At 47.3% G+C, this 21,217-nt stretch overlaps 1 protein-coding gene across 5 annotated transcripts in view; it reads left to right on the top strand.

Moving 5' to 3' along the window:
• IPPK (inositol-pentakisphosphate 2-kinase) overlaps positions 1-21,217 on the top strand; it is a 45,378-nt gene that overhangs the window by 16,233 nt on the left and 7,928 nt on the right. For all 5 annotated transcript variants that reach the window (XM_064579253.1, XM_045882072.2, XM_064579250.1 and 2 more), the window contains 5 exons: positions 4,246-4,304; positions 4,644-4,716; positions 7,742-8,021; positions 10,116-10,266; positions 10,835-10,937. In XM_064579253.1, the coding sequence (XP_064435323.1) occupies positions 4,246-4,304; positions 4,644-4,716; positions 7,742-8,021; positions 10,116-10,266; positions 10,835-10,937 (666 nt within the window). The remainder of the gene's footprint in view (positions 1-4,245; positions 4,305-4,643; positions 4,717-7,741; positions 8,022-10,115; positions 10,267-10,834; positions 10,938-21,217) is intronic.

The raw sequence follows: 21,217 nt of genomic DNA, 5'->3' as shown, positions 1-21,217 counted from the left end.
GCAGTCTTCCTGCGGAGTAGGGAGCCCGACGCGGGGCTCGATCCCAGGACCCTGGGATCACAACCAGAGCCGAAGGCAGACGCTTAACGACTGAGCCACCCAGGCGCCCCGGTTTTTTTTTTTGTTTTGTTTTGGTTTTTTTAATCATGAAAGAATGTTAGATTTTGTCCCACATCTATGGAGATGATCATGAGGTGCTTTCCTTTCTATCAATATGGTCTATTACATTGATTTTCATATGTTGAACCACCCTTGTATTTCTGGGATAAATCCCACTTTATTATAGGTGTAAAATCCCTTAAATATGCTGCTAAATGTGGTTTGTTAGTTTTTATTGTTTTTATTGAAGGTCTTTTCCTTAAGAGATACTGGCCTGCAGTATTCTTTTGTAGTGATGTTTTGTCTGGTTTTGGTATCAGGGTGATAACTGGCTTCATAGAATGATTTAGGAAGTGTTTGCTTCTCTCCCTTCTAATTTTTTGGAAGAGTTTGAGTATCGGTGTTGATTCTTCTTTAATCATTTGGTAGAATTAACTAGTGAAATCATCTGGTCCTGGGGTTTCCTTTATTGGAAGATTTTTTCTTTTATATTTATTCTGTTCAGATTCTCTATTTCTTCCTGACTCAGTTGTGGTAGTTGTGTGTTTCTAAAAATTTGTGCATTTCATCTAATTTCTTGGTTGATAATACTCATCTAACATTCTTCTTTATTTCTGCAAGGTTGGTAGTAACATCCTTTCTTTCGTTTCTTTTTTTTAGGCACTTTTCTTGATCTAGCCAAAGGATTTGTAATAACTGTTGATCTTTTCAAAGAAACAACTTATGGCTTTGTTCTTTTTCTTCATTTTTCTCCCTATTTTTCATTTCATCTGTCTCTGCACTAATCTTTATTATTTCCTTCCCTCTATCTGCATTGGATTTAGGTTGGCCTTACTTTTCTAGTTCATTAGTGTAGAAATGTAGGTTATTGATTTGAGATTTTTCTTCTTTTTTATATAGGTGTTTATAAGTATAAATTTCCATGCAATCCCTGCTCTCTCTGCCTGACATAAATTTTGGTATGTTGCATTTTCATTCTGTCTCAATTTTCTGATTTCCCTGTAGATTTCTTCTTTGACTCATTGATTATTAGGAATGTGTTTAGATTTCTCATATTTGTGAGTTTCTCAATTTTTTTTTTTTTAAGCTGTTGATTTCTAATTTCATTTCACTGAGTTTGGAGAACATCTGCATGACTTCGTGTCTCCTTGAGAATGTTCCATGTTTGCATTATCAGATTGTGTATTCTGCTGTTGCTGGGTAGAGTGTCCTATAGATGTTTGTTAGATCTAGTTGGTTTAGAGTGTGGTTCAAGTCTTCTGTTTTGTTGCTGATTTTCTGTCTAGTCACTCTTTAATTTAACATCTTAAGCTAAACAGTCTAGCTCAGTTAATACCAACTTAATTTCACTGGTGTACAAAAACTGCTCCTTGTAGCTTTGTTGCCTTCCCCCTCACAAATTAACCTTTATATATAGTATGCTTGTCAATATAGATTCCTGACGATTGCCTTATGCCATGTGAGGGACATTTTGTCTTTAAAGGGGATGGGATCAAAAAATCACAAACAGAATATATCTGTATTGTCTTTTATGTTTATCTACTTGTGTAGTTTCTTTACTGCTGTGCTCTTTATTTCTTCACATGGATTTGAGTTACTGTCTAGTGCCCTTTCATTTAAGCCTGAAGGGTTTCCTTTAGTATTTCTTGTAGGGCAGGTTAACTAACAACAGATTTTTTTTAGTTACTGTTTTTCTGGCAGTGTCTTAATCACTCCTTCATTTTAAAGGATAGTTTAATAGATGAAGAACTCTTGGTTGACAGTTCTTAAGCACTGAGATTTTCCTGAATGTCTGCAACCAGTAAGTCTCTGCTGAGTGGCTCTGTGTGCACGCAGGGCCCACCATCAACACTCAGCATGGCGGTTGCAACTCTCCTTAGCCTTCACTTCCTCAGAACCTCAGATCAGCAGAAGGGGAGGGCCTTTTAAGGTCTTTCCAGAGCCTGCGCATGGCCTTGTAGATGCCCAGGTTATGCTGTAGCTTTCCAAAGCCTGTGTTGGGTCTCATTTCTCAGCTTTTTCTCTTTTTTTAGCTTTAGGTTAGCCTAATTGTTTGCCACAGCTTTTATTTTATTGAATTGTTATCCACTCTCTCAGGTAGCCATGAAGTTAAACAGTCGCCTCTGATAGTTTTCACAAATGCCCCTTGGGAAAATGCCCCTTTTGCACTTGGTAAGCTCTGAGTCAGGTAACAAAAATGGGAAATCAAGAGATAGGTCACATAATGACCATTCTTTGGGAATGAGGGTTTGGAGAAACTCCTGCCTGGTTCAGCCCCCTCTGGTGGCTGCCAGGGTTTTCACGAGGATTGGGGTTGTTGGTTTTTAAGGTTTCCTTAGAGCTAGAGAGAGGGGTGGGAAGAGAGCATTAAAAATGACACAAAGTTCACTGTTCCTAGATTTGGCCATTTTTCTTGAGTAAATGCTCCCCAGATTGTTGCAAGCCTTTGGTTAATTTTCAGAATTCTGAAAGTTTGGGTTTTTGTTTTTTTTAAGATTTTATTTATTTATTTATTTGAGAGAGAGAGAGAGAGCACATGAGATGGGGGAGGGTCAGAGGGAGAAGCAGACTCCCTGCCGAGCAGGGAGCCCGATGCGGGACTCGATCCCGGGACTCCAGGATCATGACCTGAGCCGAAGGCAGTCGCTTAACCAACTGAGCCACCCAGGCGCCCCCGTTTTTTTTTTTTTTTGAAAGATTTTATTTATTTGAGAGCGAGGGAAAGAGAGCATAAGCAGAGGGAAGAGGCAGAGGGAGAGGGAGAAGCAGGCTTCCCGCTGAGCAGGGAGCCCGATGCGGGGCTCCATCCCAGGACCTGGGGATCGTGACCTGAGCCGAAGGCAGATACTTAACGACTAGGCCACCCAGGTGCCCCTGAAAATTTTGATTCTGACAGTTTTTGCCAGTTTTCTCATTGCCCCTATGGAGGAGAGAATTTCCAGAGGTCTTTATTCCACCATTTTTGCTGACTCACCCCATCTTTTCTTTGTGGTGTTACAACTTTCTAGGCTCTTAGGGAAAATAAGGTATGTCAGCATTTAGGAGGTGGTCTTCATTGTCACCATTCATTTGATGGATTTTTTAAGAACTGGTTTTTACTATGAAGCAATACCTGCTCATTTAACTGATAAAATATGGAATTTCCCAGAGGTAACCCGTGTTGTCAGTTGGCACATCCTTCCAGACTTCTCTCTGTGCCAACACAAACATACATGTTATCCAAGTGGAAATGAGATGATGCCTTTTCCCACATGTATTCTGGCGTGTGCTCACATGTGCATGGACACATACACTTTTATAAAGCAAATATGGGATCTGGCCATATGTAGTTGTTCTGCTAATTGCTTTTTTCACTTAACTAATCCTTGAAGATTGTTTGTTGTGTATCCTTCAAGGCTTTTTCAGCGTGTATTGGATATATGCACATATGGAGGCCCCCCCCTTTTTTTTAAGCAAAGTAACAACATTTCCACCTAGGCAAATTGCGTTTTTTTATTGAATAAATGTTGGTGATTTTTTGTTTTGCCTCTCTCTGTAAGCTGGATGTCGTTTATTCATTCCTTCATTTAGCATGTGGCCCACGGGAGCAGATGCCCTGTGAAGCTGTTTCCCGACCTCGCTGTTACAGTCAGGCTGCAGTGAGCATTCTTGATCTCATGACTCCTCATAGATTTGCCAAGTCAGGGGATACCCACATTGCAAATTTGATGGAAACCAGCAAGTTGACTTTCAGAAGGTTGTGCCAATGTATCTTCTCCCCCCAAACATGAAATTACTAGCCACACCCTCCTCTTCCTGAACATTACAAGGGTTTGTTCATCTGATTAGCAGAGTTTAGCCGTGTCATTTTGTAGACCGTGTGCTGCTGGCTGTAGAAAGAGGCTGCTTTCGCTGTGTCATTTTGAAAAGGTGCTGGCTGCCAGCTTCCCTGCTCGTGTGTGGGGGGGGCTGGGCTGGCAGCCACCTGAGGCTCAGAGGAGGGCTGAGGGTTCTTGGGGTTGGACTCAAGCTCCAGCCCCACTAGTGATGATGGGCCCCTGGGTGCTGGCCTCTGCGGGGACCTTCGGCGCCCTCGTCATCTCTCGGAGGCGTTGGCCTCGTGCTGCCCCAGCCGGTCATTTACAGCACTTGGTGCTTTCTTAACAGGTGGCAACTGGGAAGTGGAAGCAGATAAGTAAATACTGTCCCCTCGACCTCTACTCAGGGTAAGAGAGCACTTCTCCTTTGGCCTTAGTGCCGCCTTCCATGGGGGCGGGGGAGGGGGCCACTCGCCGGCCGGTAGCCAGGGTCCTGGGCAGAGCTCAGGGTTCTTGCCTGGGGTCAGCTCAGCTGTGGGGGGCAGCGGCTGGGGAGCAGGGGGGGTTAGGAACAGTGATGGGGGGCCTCCTTGAGAAAGGCTGGGGGCATGTGGCTCCTTAGCCCCCAGAGCCTGAAGCCTCCAAGCTGCCCTCACAGGCACATCCCCTGAGTCCCGTCCCCTGAGCCACAGGCAGGTGAAAGCAAAGACTGCTCGTAATTCTATCAATCGTGTCTTTTCCTTTTAGAAATAAGCAGAGAATGCACTTTGCCTTGAAGAGCTTGTTACAGGAAGCTCAGAACAACTTAAAGATATTTAAGGTAAGAGTTGCTTCTCTTTCGTGCCACTTCAGCGGAGGGGCCACTGGGTGTTCACCAGGTTGGGCGAACCCAGGGCACTTCGGTCCCGCAGATGAGGGCGTCTGGGCTGGGGCTGCCTTGGTGCAAAGTCCTTTGGTTCTTTTTCCAAGCCGCGTTCCACAGGCGTGGCATCCTCTGACCCCTAGAGTGTGGGACATCAGCTCCTGGACCACTGGGCGGCCTTGGCTCCCTGGGGGCACACAGCCCAGCTCGGGTTCTGGGACAGGACGGCCCCGACTCCGCTGGGCTGCGTCCCAGGGGTTCTCTGCATCTCTGAGAGAGTGGCCCCACCTGTGCCTTTGGTCGCAGTTGATTGAGGGAACGTGTAATTCCCAGATCTGGTCAGTGAGCCAAGTCCCAGTGGCTCTGGGGCTCCTGGCCCTGCACGGGGAGCGTTCGCCGCCCGACACTGGCCCTGGCACCTTCAGCTCCTTCTCCGCCATCTGCAGGCTCCCTGACCCAGCTCCCTGACACCCTGTGGTTGCCTGCTGGCGGGAGTCCGGTGAGGCCGAGGCGGGCGGGGAGCAGGGCTGGCCCAGAGCTGGAGGAGGGCTCAGTGTGGCCTGTGTTGGAAATGTGTCCGCTCGGGTCCCCCTCGCCGTCTCCTTTTCTCCTCACCCCTGACCCTGCCTCCTGCCCCGGCTGCATCCCCGTTCGGCGTTCCGTGGGAGCGCGAGTCTGTGGCGCGGGCCAGGCTTGCGAGCACTGCGTGTGCGTGGAAAAGCAGGGCTGTCGTATCCGGACAGCCTCGTGCCCTCTGCATCCTGCTCTGGGCGGATGGGGGTGCTCTGCACACGGATGTCCCTCAGAGTGAACTTGGGAGGGTGGGCGGGGAGCCTCCTCTTCACCTGCTTTCCCCCATCTGGCTCAGAAATCTGGTCAGAGTCCGTGGACTTTAACCCATCTGCTCCACCTTCCCAATTCTAGAGAAAGGGCCTGTTTCACAGTCAGTTTTTATTTTTAATTGTCATGAAGACTGAAGGGATTTTGTATTTCAGTCCTAAAGATGAGTCCTCCTTCATCTGGGGATTGATCTGGAACCTTTAGTGAGGCGGGCAGTTTCCCCGGCGGATCCTTTGCTGACTGTGCCTGCTCTGGGGCCGGGACTAAGAGAAGTGACGCAGGCTGGCTTTTCCGAACGCTGTCTGGAGCGACAGTGCGCGTTCCTGCACGTGCCGTCGCTGAGCCAGGCTTCGGTTCTCAGGGTCAGGTGTGGGCCGTTTCCCGGGCCCTGGCTGGTGCCACCACCGTCCGCTGTGGCAGTCTCTTCCCTGCGTGCCTGAGTGTTCTGCACAGACTCCACAGCTGAGGCCGTGTCCACCCCAACACTGGACACTTGTGAGACGTGGGGGCTGTGGCGCCTTGTCACGGAGCCCGGGACAACGGCACTCCGCCGATGTCCCATTCATCTGTACTTGCGTGGATTTTGGACCCTGGGGAGAAGAGGCTTCCGCTGGCCCGCAGTCCCTCGGCGGCTCGCAGGCCTGGAGGAGGGCGGCTCCATGGGCCACGGCGGCTCCTGCACCAGACCTGGTGGCAGCCCCCAGTGCCCGGTTTCCCTTAGTGCTTCGCCTTGGCCTCTTTCCCCAGCAGGAGCTCCTGCTGGCCCTTTGCCTGGCATGCCTTCTTCCTGCCGGTAAGGCCCATCTCAAGGGTCAGTCGTCTCGTCACGGCTCCGCTGGGTCCCGGGGCCAGCAGTGACCTCAGTTGTGTGCCTCTTGCTCCGATGCATGACAGGAGACCCCCCGGGAGGCATCCCGCGCACTCCTGCATCGCAGGACCCAGATGAAGGACGAATGCCCAGTCCACACCCTGGGGACTGAATTGCCAAGTGCCACCGGGGGCAGGGACCGTCCTCCTCTGTGTTAGGAGGACATTGCTGGGGCCAGTCCAGATCAGTCTGCTGATACGCAGCAGTCTGCTGCTACGTAACAACCACACCCCAGCTCTCGGTTCCGTGGCCTGGAATTGAGCGGCATAGCTGGTCCTGGCGCCGGGTCCCTCTCGAGGCCGTGTCCTCTCTGACAGCTTGGCGAGGGCCCGAGGCTGGGCTCCCAGGATGGCGTCCTTAATGGTGTGGGCAGGACGCCTTGGTTCCTGGCCGGGGGCGGAGCTCCAGGGTCTGCTCAGCGGGGCCACGTGGCTTGAGAGGAGCGGCACGAGAGGGAAGCCGTGGCATCTTTTGTAACGTGGTCTCGCCAGGGATGTCCTGTGGCTCACGCTCCACTGTGGGGAGGGGGCTACAGGGTGTGAGTGTCAGGGGGCCCCTGGGGACTGTCCGGGTGCTGCTGACCACACCCTCTCTCAGATGGGGAAACCAGGGGACAAGGAGTTGGTCACTGCTGCTCAGGCGTGTGGGGATAAGGGTCCCTTGGTCACAGGGTCAGCCCGCTTGGCAGCCCTGCTCGCAGCCCTGGGAACATCGGTGCCATGGGAGTGTCTTTGCTGGACTTGGTTTTAAAAGGCAGGATGGCCTCGGGGACGAAACAGTGCACGTGGTGACACGGGCAGCCTCACCCGCCCTGGCAGGAAGCGTGGCCCCGCCTGTCGCAGAGGACAGAAGTCCCCAAGATGCAGGTGGCCCACGGATACCCACACTGGCCAAGAAGCTTGCCTGCTCGGGGTCAGACTGACACTGTGTGTCCCTTAGGAGCATGGGTGTCACATGGCTTCTCGGATAAACAGGCTGGGGTCTTTGCGGGTTTGGGCTTTGGGCTGCGTTTGCCTGAGGCCTTGTGTTTTAGGCCAGGACTGGCCTTAGGTTTGGGGAACATTTGTTCTACTCCATGTTCTGATGGGATTTGCCTCTTGGCCAGTGACACAGTGTGTGAGGGCGGTTTTCCCTGGAGGGCCGTGGTGTGCAGGGCCCCAGACGGAGACAGATGTAGGGTGTCAAGTCCCTTTGCCTGCCCAGTGGGCAGAGACAAAGGTGTTCTGCCCCCAGCCCGTGGAGTTGACGTTTCCCTGTCTCTCTCCCTGCCTGAAGAACGGTGAGCTGATCTACGGCTGCACAGATGCCCGCAGCCCCGTGGCTGACTGGAACGAGCTCGCACACCACCTGAAGCCCTTCTTCTTCCCTTCCAACGGCCTGGCCAGCGGGCCCCACTGCACGAGGGCTGTGATCCGGGAGCTGGTGCGGGTCATCACGCGGGTGCTGCTGAGCGGCTCGGACAAGGGCTGGGCAGGTGCCCTGAGGCGGGGGCCTGGGCCACGGGGTCCTCGTGTCTGTGAAGCCAGCCCTTTCGGCAGGAGCTTGCACCGCCAAGGTAGGCCACGCTGGGCGCAGGGGCGGGCAGAGTGTGGCGTGACCTGCCAGGGTCCTGCCTGGCCTCACGGAGCTCTTGCGGGAGCAGCCTGGGCCTCATCAGGGCTCCCCACTGCCGGCCCTCCCTGCCTCCCAGCCCTGCTGGGGAGACGCCCTGCCTCATCTTTTATCTGAGCTATAGGGTTTTCCCCTAAAACACCGCTCCCCGTGTCTGTGCGTCCTCAGTAGTTTGCTGAACACTTTCCCTGTGAGCCCGTCTCGTCAGCATGGCCACCCTGAGGGGTAGCTTTTCTCCGGCGGGGGGAGAGCTGAGGCTCGGAAGGCCGGAGTCCCACAGCTCTGCGCCCTTTGGGGTGGGGTGGCCCCCACAACTTCCACTTGCCAGTGGGCTGGCTGTGACTCAGTGGGCGTTCCAGCTTTGAGGCAGCTTGGTGGTGGCAGGTTTGGAGTTTTGCCGTGAATGTTCCCAGGCTCCTCATTTGTCCCTTGGTCGTGTGCTGGTGGGCTCCATGCCACGCGCAGGCCTGTGTCATGAGGAGCCGTAGCCAGGAGCTTCCTTTCGGGGGCTGACGAGGAAGACTCAGATCATTCCCGTTTCGGGCTGAAGGCCCTGTGGTCCCTGGCGGCCGCCGCAGGGTGTGATGCAGGGAGACCGTGGCCTTGCTCCTGCGTGGCTTCTCGTGCTGCCGTGTTTGCGGAGTGGCGGCCTGGGCATGGCTGATCACCCGCCGTCTGCCCCTCGTGCCGAATTTTTCTTTCATTCTTTCTTTTTTTAAAGATTTTATTTACTTATTTGACAGAGAGAGAGACAGCGAGAGAGGGAACACAAGCAGGGGGAGTGGGAGAGGGAGAAGCAGGCTTCCTGTGGAGCAGGGAGCCCGATGCCCAGGACCCTGAGATTATGACTGAGCCGAAGGCAGTCGCTTAACCAACTGAGCCACCCAGGCGCCCCAATACTTTTATTTTTTAAAAAGATTTTATTTCTTTATTTGACAGAGACACAGCGAGGGAGGGAACACAAGCAGGGGGAGTGGGAGAGGGAGAAGCAGGCTTCCCGCGGAGCAGGGAGCCCGATGCGGGGCTCGATCCCAGGACCCTGGGATCATGACCTGAGCCGAAGGCAGACGCTTAATGACTGAGCCACCCAGGCGTCCCTGGGCCATATTTTTCTTAGCACAAATGAATTTTGTGGCTTTTTTCATAAAAAAGTGATACCTGATCACTCCAGAAAATTGTGGTAGAATTATGCCCGTATTGGGGCTCTTAAGTAGACGACAGAATGTGTCTGGAAGGACACAGATGGATGCTGAGACTCCACTGGCATCTGGGACTTTTCTTCCAGGCCTACCCTGGACACAGGCTGACACAGCCTGACCCATGGGACGTGCAGTCTAGGACGACCAATCATGCTCTACATGCTACTTCGTAATCTGATATTTTTGCCTAACAACCAAATGCATGTCAGCAATCGTATTTTTTGAAATTTTTATTGACCACGAGGTAGGTACTCCACACACAGCCTGTAATTTCAGCAAATCCCCCTAGCTGGGTCTGTGTGTTTTCACCCTGTCTCAAGTGGCTGAGTGTGTCCTGCCAGCAGTGGGACGTCAGAGGTCAAAGTGTCCATACTGCACACGGCTGCCCCCTTCAAGGGGGAGGGATGGGCCGGGACCCTGTCTTCCCCGGGGCACGGCCCCTGGTGCCCACCCTGACCCCGCGGTGACCGCTCCCTGCTGCGGGTTTATCAGCGGCGGCTTTGACTGCCGTCCCATGTGGCCACCCACCCATCAGCATGGGCTGTGGCTCTGGGCTCCACAGACATGGTCTCCCAGGTTTGGGGACGTCAGTGTGGTCATTTAAAATTTTTGTGCCTGGCTAATTCAGACTGAGAGCCGTGTCTGCACTGAGGTCTGGGCTGCTGTGATGAGCTGAAGGCCTTCGAGAGGGAGCAGCACGGAGCGAGACGCGGGTCCCCTGCCTGTCTTTGGCGCCTGGCCCCGTGTCCCAGCAGCTCCGTGAGGCAGGGTGTGGCCCGTGCCCAGGCTTTCTTCAGTCCTTGACAGGAAACCTCTTGTTTTCCCGATATTCTTGGTAGGAAAAAACAGCCCGGAGTGCTCGGGGTTACCGAAGGGCTGTCTTCTGTACAAAACCCTCCAGGTGCAGATGTTGGACCTGCTGGACATCGAAGGCCTCTACCCTCTGTACCGGCGGGTTGAGCGGTACCTGGAGGAGTTTCCTGAGGAGAGGTGAGGCCCAGGCCCTTGCAGCCCTGCCCTGGCCAGGCTGAGTGGGCCCCGAGCATTCCTGAGGGCAAGACGGGGATGGGGGAAGGGGCTCACCCCAGCCGCGGCCACTCCCAGGCCCAGCCTGTGAAGGAGGCCCCGGGCCGGCCGGCTCGCTGGCGGTCCCGTCCGTCCCGTCCTGTGTCGGCTGAGCCTGCGGGGGGCAGTGCTGCTCCACAGCTGGCCAGCCGCGCCCGCCGCACCCGCCGGCCCTGCCAGGACCTAGGTCTCTGCCGGAGGACTCTGGAGGTGTCTGTGGCAGGCTTGTGGCCAGGCTGACCTGGACTCCTCGGGCCCCTCCCCGCTCACCAGCGTCTCTGCCTGGATGCCATGTGTCATAAACAGGAGGCAGCCCGGGCTCCCTGGTTGTGCTCTTACGCCCTAAAGTTGCTGCTTCAGAACAAAGTTTAGTGTTAGGAAGAGGTGGCTCTTTGGGATGTTTAAAGGCAGATGTGTGACTGTTAAATTGGTAGTCTGAGAAACCGTTTCCAGGCGGCTTTGCCATCCTGTTTTTTTGTGCCTTCTCTTTCAGAAAAACGTTGCAAATAGACGGGCCTTATGATGAAGCGTTTTATCAGAAGCTACTTGATCTTTCCACTGAGGACGATGGGACAGTGGCCTTTGCACTGACGAAGGTGGGCAGACCCTTCTGGAAACACTGCGTGCTCCGTAGGCTCTTAACACTAACTTGGGGCTTTCCCAAGACATGTCGTTTCTCATTACCTGCACCTGGGGCTTACAGCAGAAAAATTGGGGAGTTAAAAAAAAAAATGGTGGTTTCCCTCGGGTGGCCCAGGCAGGTGGTGACCGGAACCTTAGCTTTCAGGGAGGATTTCCCTTCCTCCCCGAGGGCTCCGGCCAGCCCAGACCCAGCCCTCTCCCACCCGTGTGCTGGGGCCCAGGACCCAGGGCCACCGCCCTGCGCTTCCCTCTCAGCAGCCGTCCCTCTGCTTGCGGCCCTCGCTGGGACCCGCCCCTGCCCCCAGGCCTCGTCCTGCTCCGAGGGAATTCAGAGGCTCACTGGACTTGGATAGCAAGAAAAGGGCATCTTTATTTTCACTAATCTCTGGCCGAAATTCAGCATTTCCTCCATTGTGAGTATGGCGACAACCACGACCCCCGACTTGGCCACTGAGAGAACCAGACCTGTTTGTTTCTCACGATAGTGGCTAGACACCTCACGTTATCTTTAGTCATCACCCTTGAGGTTTGGTGGTGCAGGACTGTGTCACACATTGTTTTAAAAAATTTTCTGGTATTTGATATAGTCATCCTGCTGTTTATCTTCTGCATTTAAAAATCTTATTTGGAGAGAGCCGTAGGCTTCACTGGGCTGTCAGTTGGGCTGAACGCTAATGCGGTGAGGGGCGGAGGGGCGCACAGCCGAGTGGCCGTCTCCGTGGGCAGGTGGGCAGCTGCCCTGGTGCCCTCGGCTCACCTGTCCTGGTCCCCACCTTGTGTCTGGTCCCCACTTGGCTTTGGCTGCTCCTTCTCCTGCAGCTGTCACAGTGTCGAGGAAGAGGATGGAGGATGTCGTGGGGAATACTCTGAGGTGCTCAGTGTGAGGAGAGATCCAAACGTGGAGTCTTTGCACCAGAATCTCCCCTGTGTTGTCTACAACGTGGGTACACTGATTAGGACTAGGTAACAGCACTGCTGCTTTGTTTAAGAGAAGCAACAGAAGACTTTTTTTTATACGTTTCTCTCTTTTTTTTAAGATTTTATTTATTTATTTGACAGAGAGAGACACGGCGAGAGAGGGAAGGGGAGTGGAGGAGGGAGAAGCAGGCTTCCCGCTGAGCAGGGAGTCCCATGCGGGGCTCGATCCTGGGACCCTGCGATCATGACCTGAGCTGAAGGCAGACGCTTTAATGACTGAGCCACCCAGGCGCCCCCAGCTTGTCCGTTTTTATATTCCATTTTTTGCTCTGTTGGTTTGGAAGTTGCACATTCTCTTTCTATCCCTGTAGTGGTTACTTGTCCAGTCTGACCATGCACATTTGAAGCCTAATGTTAATCAGTGACCACCACCGCAGACACACAACAGAAGGAACTGGGTCTGTTCCAGTCATTTCTCCCACCTCTCCCACTTTCATGCAGTTGTTGTCTGCTATTCTCCTTGTCTTGTTCTTTTCTAAAATCGTAGTTTACAGTATTGCTTACCCTTGTCTTTGCCCAGTGTTCTTGCATCTCCGATCTTTCCTGTTTTCTTTTTTTCTATAATGGGTTTATCGAGATATAACTTACAGACCATACAAATTACCTGTTTAAAGTATGTAACTCAGTGATTTTTTCACCAATTTCAGAACATTTGCATCACCTCAGAATAATCCCGCCCCCTTTCGCTGTCATCCCCTCTTCTCCCCACCCACCAGCCCGAAGCAACCAGTGAGCTCCTATCTCTGGGGATGCACCTCCTGCAGACACTGCTTATAATTGGACTCATTCAGTACCTGGTCTGTTATGACTGGATTCCGTCACTTAGCATGTTCTCAAGGTTCATCTGCATCGTAGCATCATGTAGCATCATGTATCAACACTTTGTTCCTTTTGTGTAGTTGAAGAATACTCCATTCTATAGATATATCACATTTTATCCATTTATTATTGATGGACATTTTGACTATTACGAATAATGCTGCTGTAAGTATTTGTGTACAAATTGTTGTGTGCACATGTTGGTACTTTTCTCGGGTATATACCTGGGAGTGGAATTGCTGGGTCAAATGGTAACTTATGTTTAACTTTATCAGGATCTGCCAGACAGTTCCAGAGTGGCTGTCCCATTTTACATTCCCACCAGCAACATGTGAGGGTTCCAACCTCTCCATATTTTCAGTGACACTTGTTATTTATCATCTTGAATTTTGCCATCCTGGTGGGTGTAAAGTGGTATCTTGTTGTGATCTGCATTTCCCAGAAGACAGAGCATTTTTTCGTGTGTTTTTTGCCCGTTTGTATACCTTCCTTGGAGAAGTGTCTATTCAGATCCTTTGCCAACTTTTAAATGATGTAATTTGTCTTGCTGAGCTATAAGAATTCTGTGTATTGTGGGAAGTGGGCCCTTATCACATATGATATGCAAATAATTTTCTTCCATTCTATTAGTTGTCTTTTTACTTTCTGAGAAAAATGCCCTTTGATGCAAAAATGTTTTTGATTTTGATAAGGTTTAATTTATGTTTTTTCTTGTATTCATGCTTTTGGTGTCATATCTAAGAATCCATTGCTAGATCCAAACTCATGAATATTTTCCTGTTTTCTTCTAAGAATTTTGTGGTTTTATCTCTTACACTTAGTTCTTTGATCCATTCTGAGTAAATTTTTGTATATTATTTGAGGTAGGGTTCCAGCTTCATGCTTTGCATGTTGATGTCCAGTTGTCCCAGCACCATTTGTTGGAAAGATTATTTTTTAAATCCCACTGAATGTTCTTGGCACCCCTGTTCAAATCAGTTGACAGTAGACATATGGGTTTATTTCTGAATGCTCAGTGGTGTTCCTTTGGTATATATGTTTATGTTTATACCGGTCCCCTGTCTTGATTAGTGTTGCTTCTTAGTAAGATTTGAAATTGGGACGTGTAAGTTGTCCGACTTTACTGTTCTTTTGCAAGATTGTTTTTGCTATTGGGAGCCCCTCGTGATTCCATATAAATCTTAGAATCAGCTTGCCAGTTTCTACAAAGAAGCCAGCTGGGATAGTTACAGGGATTGTGGTGAGTCTGTAGATCACTTTAGTTAGAATAGCCATCTTTACAGTAGTAAATCTTCCCATTTGTTCACGTGGGATGCTTTTCTTTTTTTTTTTTTTTAAAGATTTTATTTATTTATTTGAGAGAGCATGAGAGGGATGAGGGTCAGAGGGAGAAGCAGACTCCCCGCCGAGCAGGGAGCCCGATGCGGGACTCGATCCGGGGACTCCAGGATCATGACCTGAGCTGAAGGCAGCCGCTCAACCAACTGAGCCACTCAGGCGCCCCTCATCTTTGACATCTTATTATAAATTACTAACTCCAATGGAAACCACAGCAGGATTTCATTGTATAACCTGAATGGCTGATTCAGTTATTCTTAGAAAATATATGGTATATAGAAGCTATTTCTTCAGAACTGGCATTTTACTAGGCACCTTGCCTTCAAAGACCTCTTCTAGGAGCTGCCTAGAAGAAATACTGCAAGTCTGTGTGTGCAGTTAAAGAAGTACTTTTTTTTTTTTTAAGATTTTATTTATTTATTTGAGAGAGAGAGAGAGAGCACATGGGGGGGGAGGGTCAGAGGGAGAAGCAGACTCCCCGCTGAGCTGGGAGCCCGATGCGGGACTCGATCCCGGGACTCCAGGATCATGACCTGAGCCAAAGGCAGTCGCCCAACCAACTGAGCCACCCAGGCGCCCCATGGGATGCTTTTCAATTAATTTATTTAGATCTTCAGTTTTCTTTCAGCAGTCATTTGTAGTTTTCAGAGTGTGCATTTTGTACCTTAAGGTTATTCCTGAATGTTTTATTGTTTTTGATGTTGTTGTAAATGTATTTTTCTTAATTCTGTTTTCCAATTGATTGTTGTAAGTGTATAGAAATTAGTTTGTGTTTGTATATCGATCCTGTAGCTTGCAACCTTGCTGAATTCCTTTATTCTAACAGATTTTTAGTAGATTCCTTAGAATTCTCTCTCTACAAGATCATCTGTGACTAGAGATTGTTTTTTCCTTTCCAATTTGGATGCCTTTTATGTCTTTTTCTTGCATAACTGCCCTAGCTAGAATCTTTAGTACAGTGTGGAATAGATGTTGCAAGAACAGACATCCCTGATTTTCCCTGGTCTTGTTGGGACAGTGTTAGTCTTTCATCATTATATATGATGTTAGCTGTGGGTTTTTCATAGATATCCTTTATCAGATTGAAGAAGGTTGCTGCTTTTCCTAATTTGTTGAGTGTTTTTATCAAGAAGGGATGTTGGAGTATATCAAATGTCTTTTCTGTGGAAATTGAGATTATCATGTTTTTGTTTTTGTTTTAAATTTTGTAGATATGGAATATTTATTTGTTTTTGGATGTTAAAACCCACCTCACATTCCTGGTAGAAATTGTACTTGGTCATGGCACATGATCCTTCATACATGTTGCTAGATTCAGTTTGCTGTTATATTGTTGAGGATTGCTGTGTTCATATTCATAAGATTGGTCTGTAGTTTGCATCTTTTATGATGTCTTTTTTGGTTTTGATATCAGGTAATACTAGCATTGTCACATGAGCTGGGAATGTTCCAGCCTTATACTTTTTGGAGGGTTTTGAGAAGGATTGATGTTAATTAGTCTTTAAATATTTGATGCAATTCAATAGTGAAGCCATCTGGGCCTGCACTTTTCTTTGTAGTTAGTGTTTTGATACCCAGTTCAGTCTCTTTATTTGTTTCAGGTCTGATGATACTGTCTGTTTCTTCTTGAGTCAGTTTTGATAGTTTGTATCTTTTTAGGAGTTTCTCTATTTCATCTAAATCATCTAATTTATTGGCCTACAGTTGTTTGTGGTTTTCCTCTTCTTCAAGTAAACCCTTTAGAAATTACATTAGTAACTTACATATTTTTTTTACGATTTTATTTTTTTATTTATTTGACAGAGAGAGAGACAGAGAGAGAGGGAACACAAGCAGGGGGAGTGGGAAAGAGAGAAGCAGGCTTCCCGCCAAGCAGGGAGCCCGACGCGGGGCTCGATCCCAGGACCCTGAGATCATGACCTGAGCCGAAGGCAGTCGCTTAACCAACTGAACCACCCAGGCGCCCCTAGAAATTACATTAGTAACTTAGTGAAAGCCTTTTGGAAAATTCTACATCCTGTTTATCTGGATATGTTTATATTCTCCACAGTATTGAAAGGTAATTTTTTCTGTGTACAAATAAGGGGTTCAGTGTTTTTCTCCCAGCACTAAATCATTCGATGTAATGTCATCTGACTGTGGATGTGGCTGCTTAGAGGTCTTCTATCAGTCTAACTGCCCTTTCTCAGGGGGAGAGTTTTTCCTGTGCCTGCTTTTAGGAGGTTCTCTTTCTCACTCATTATTGGGCGTAGTGATTAGGTGTGCATATTTTGTATTTATTTATCCAGCTTCATATACATATGCTGTGTTTCCTCTATTTGTGGATTTATATCTTCCATTAGTTATGAAAATTCTCAGCCATTTTCTCTTCACATATTTTTCTCTTCTCCGCTATCGTATTCTCTTCTTCTGAGACTCTAATTAGGTATAGATCAAACCTCATTTTATCTTCCACGTGTCAACTGCATGTCCCTATTTTTCATCTCTTTGTCTCTTTGTACTACATTCTGGGTATTTCTTCAGTTCTGCCTTCCCATTCATGGATTCTTTCTTCACCTGTGTCTAACCTGCTAGTTTATTTGTTCACTGAGTTTTCCATTTCAGTAGTTATATTTTTTATTTATCAAAGTTCTGTTTGGTCCATTTCCACTTTAAAAAATATATATATTATTAGAGAGAGAGAGTGCACAAGTGGGGGAGCGGCAGAGGGAGAGGGAGAAGCAGACTCCCTGCTAAGCAAGGAACCCGATGTGGGACTCGATCCCAGGACCCTGGGATCACGACCTGAGCTGAAGGCAGACGCTTAACCAACTGAGCCACCCAGACGTCCCGGTCCATTTCCACTTCTGCTTGGTATTTTTGATAGTTCCTTGTTGCTTGCCCAATTTTAAATTTCATCTTTTAGTTCTTTAAACAATTTATGAAGTTATTTTATATTCTTTATCTGATATCAGATACATAATAAAACCTTAGAGGTAAAAAATTCCTTGTTATTTTGGCTGATTCATCAATGCTATGTTATCTGCTTGGGTTTTTAATGGTTCATGATTGTGAGCTCATATGTTTGATCTTTAGTCCGTGGGAATCCTGGGGACCTAAACAGGGGATGCTTTCCTCCAGAGAAGATACAGATTCTTGGCTTAAGGGAGAAATCTCCGTTGGGACCCTGTACTTTGTGGCTTATTCCTAGAAACAGTGCTTCCACTGACAGCTGCCTATAGAACAGCTCAGGCTTCTCATTTGCTCCTTGCTCAAAACCCTAGTTTTGGCTCTTTTGGGGGTGGACGGGTGAGAAGAGGGGATTGAGTTAGCGATTTCCCTTACCTTCTATAAGCCCCACAGTGCACTGAAAGGTATGTTCACAGGAATTCAGTTGTTTTGTAGTAGGAGGGCCCTTGGAAGGCCTCCACGCCCCCTGAAATTGTCATTCTCTTTAGTATGGTCACATCATGGTCATTTATTTGGGTGTTATTTTTAATCTGTTACTGTTAAAAAGAATGTTGACATTCCCGTTTTTGTACTCTAATCCTAGTGCACCTAGGCATATCTGAAGGTAGATTATTGGAAATAAAATTGCTAGATTGATTGATAAATTCTGTCAGTATTGTCCTTCCAAAAGATTTTGCCAATTTACGTTCCTTCTTGGAACAGTTGAGGGCCCTTTTCCTCCATGCACCCCCAAACACCATTATTACCAGTATTTCGAATTTTGTTTTAATTTTCTAAGCTTTTCTTATCAACCATTTGTACTGTGAGATATAGCACATACGGAAAAGTACACAGAAAAAAATGTACAGCCCAATGATTTGTCACAAAGCAAACTCTTGTGGAATTACCAGCTAGGTCTGGATGTAGAACCCTGGCAGCCAAACGTAATCCCTGTCGTTTCCCTGCCAGTCATTCCTCTTTCTTTTCTCCCCAGAATTAACTATTGTGTTGATTTATATTCTTACAGTTTGGTTTGTTTGCTTTTGAACTTTATATATGGAATGCTGTCTTTTTTAAGAAGAAAAAACTCTATGTACTATTTATAAGATTCATATTATTGCATGCATTTCCATACTTGCATTGCTTTATAGCAATCCACTGAATAGATGTACCACAGTTTATCCATTTACTGTTGATGGACATTTGGGTTGTTCCCTGTTTTGGGCTGTTACGAATAAAGCTGCTGTAAACATTCTTTTTTTTTTTTTTTTAAACATTTTTTTTTTTTTTTTAAAGATTTTTATTTATTTGACAGAGAGAGAGATAGCGAGAGCAGGAACACAAGCAGGGGGAGCGGGAGAGGGAGAAGCGGGCTTCCCGCGGAGCAGGGAGCCCGATGTGGGGCTCGATCCCAGGACCCTGGGATCATGACCTGAGCCGAAGGCAGACGCTTAACGACTGAGCCACCCAGGCGCCCTGCTGTAAACATTCTTAAGCTGATCTCTTGGTGAACATGTCACACACTTCTCTTGGATATATTCCCAGGAATGGAATTTCTGGGCCAGAGATGTGAGCATATTAGCTTTAGGAGATACTGCAAAACAGTTACCTTCTTCTATTCCCTACAACTGGCTAGAGTAGTTCCCATTGCCCCTCGGTCTTTGATTTTTCAGCCATTCTGGTGACTGTAACGGTGGCTTATTATGGTGATGAGATTAAGCACCTTTTCATCTGTGTTTTCTTTTTTGTTAAGCCTTTTGCCCAGTTTTTGTAGGATTGTCTTTTTTTAATTGATTTGAAGGAGTTCTTCATGTATTCTGGATAGAAGCCCACTGTCAGATATATGTGCTCCTGGTGTCTTCTTCGACTCTGGAGCTTGCTACTTGACTCTCAGTGGAGTCCTTTTAAGAAAGGAAGTTCATAATTTTAGGATAGTTTAATTTACATCTTCTTCCTTTTTAAGAAGTCTTTATCTATCTTAGGGTCCTACAGGTATTTTAGAAACCTTTATTGTTTTGCCTATCACATTTGGTGGGTATGGCATGAGGTAGGGTTTTATTTTACTTTCATATGGAATTGTCCCAGAATCACAGGAATTATCCTGATCACTAGAGAGTCAAAACAGGCCTTGATACCCAGTAGAGCAAATCCTTCTACCGCCTTCAGGATTGTCTTTTTCGTTGGCTCTTCTTGACCTTTGCTTGTATACATAAATCTTAGAATCAGCTTGTTCAGGTTTACAAGGAAAAGCAGTAACAAACCTGTTGGGATTTTGGTTGGTTTGGCACTAAAATGACAATAGGAGTTGATGGCTATACAATATTTAGTCTTCCAACATGGGCATTTTCTATTATTTTAGGTGTTATTTTAAAACTAATAAAAACAGGGGCGCCTGGGTGGCTCAGTCGTTAAGCGTCTGCCTTCGGCTCAGGCCATGATCCCAGGGTCCTGGGATCAAGCCCCGCATCAGGCTCCCCGCTCAGCAGGGAGTCTGCTTGTCCCTATCCCTCTCCCTTGCCCCTCCCCGCATTTGTGCATGTGTGCTCTCTCTCTCTCTAAAATAAAATAAATAAATCTTAAAAAAATTTCCATTCTGAAGTGTTTGTCATGGACATAGAGGAACGCAGCTGATTTTTCTATTTGACTTTTTATATGTCAACCTTGCCAAACTCACTGATTCTATTTAGTTTGAAGATTTTATTTATTTGAGAGAGAGCATGGGGGGGGCAGCAGGAGAGGGAGAAGGGGACTCTCCGCTGAGTAGGGAGCCTGATACGGGACCTCAGCCAAAGTCAGCCCCTTAACCGACCGAGCCACCCAGGTGCCCTGAACTCACTGATTCAAACTATTCACTTATAGCTGTTGGATTTTCATTTTATGGAATCATATTGTCAATGAATTTGATTTTTTGCTTTCTAATCCTTAGGCCTTTTACACTATTTTGTTTTGCTTAACTCCATATAGTTAATTTATGAAAGTGGGAATTCTAGTCTTGTTCCCATTCTCAGAGAAACCATTTTACCACTAAGTAAGTTATTCGTTGTAGGTTTTTTGGGGGGTTTGTTTTATTTATTTTTTAAATAAATAAGTTAAAAATTAAGGATGTTCCATTCTGTTCCTAATTTGTTAAAAGTTTTTCTCAGGAGCAGATGTTGAATTATCAGTGCTTTTTTTCTTTTTCTTTTTTTTTAAGCTTTTATTTATTTATTTGACAGAGAGAGAGATAGCGAGAGCAGGAACACAAGCAGGGGGAGCGGGAGAAGGAGAAGCAGTCTTCCCGCGGAGCAGGGAGCCTGATGTGGGGCTCGATCCCAGGACCCTGGGATCATGACCTGAGCCGAAGGCAGACGCTTAACAACTGAGCCACCCAGGCACCCGTCAGTGCTTTTTCTATTTCTATTGGGTGATCATAGGACTTTTCTCCTATTTTCTGTTAACGTGGTTAACTGTACAATTTTTACAGTGATTTATTATTATATATCTGATTTGCTAATATTTTGTTTAGGGTTTCTTTTGCATATATGTTTATGAGTGATGTAAGTTTTTTGTAATGTCTTTGTTAGGTCTTGGTATCAAGGGTACGCCTGCCTCATAAAACATTTGAAGAATGTTTGCTCATTTTCTGGTTCTCTAGAAGAGGTGAAGTAAGGATTGTATTATTTTTTCCTTAAATGTTTTGTAGAACCACAGGTGAAACCATCTGGGCCGATAATTGTCTGTGAAGAAAAATTTTAAATTAGGATCTCAATTTCAGATTTTCAGGGTGCCTGCGTGGCTCAGTCGGTTAAGCCTCTGCTTTCGACTCAGGTCATGACCCCAGGGTCCTGGGATTGAGCCCTGCATGGGGCTCCCTGCTCATCGGGGGAATCTGCTTCTCTCTCTCTCTCCCTCTCTCTCCCTCTGCCCCTGTGCATGCTCTCTTTCTCTCAAATAAATAAATAAAATCTTTAAAAAAAAAAGGGTTTAAAAAAGTTTCAGATTTTCTTCTTGTCAGTTTTAGTAACATCTTTCTAAAACATCATCTAAAATTTTCAAAAATTTAGTATATAGTTTTTTGATAATATTCTTTTATCTTTTTAATGTTCTATAAGATCTGAAAATGCTCTTTTATTCCTGATGTCTGATACCTGTTTTCTTTCTTAATCCATCCTACAAAGAGTTCATCATTTTT

Source organism: Mirounga angustirostris, unplaced genomic scaffold (genome assembly GCF_029215605.1).
Source record: "Mirounga angustirostris isolate CCGP_5_RB_7025 unplaced genomic scaffold, mMirAng1.0.hap1 SCAF_15, whole genome shotgun sequence".
Classification (NCBI taxonomy): Eukaryota; Metazoa; Chordata; class Mammalia; order Carnivora; family Phocidae; genus Mirounga; species Mirounga angustirostris.
Note: the sequence above shows the minus strand (reverse complement) of the source record. Positions and strands in the feature narration are given on the sequence as shown.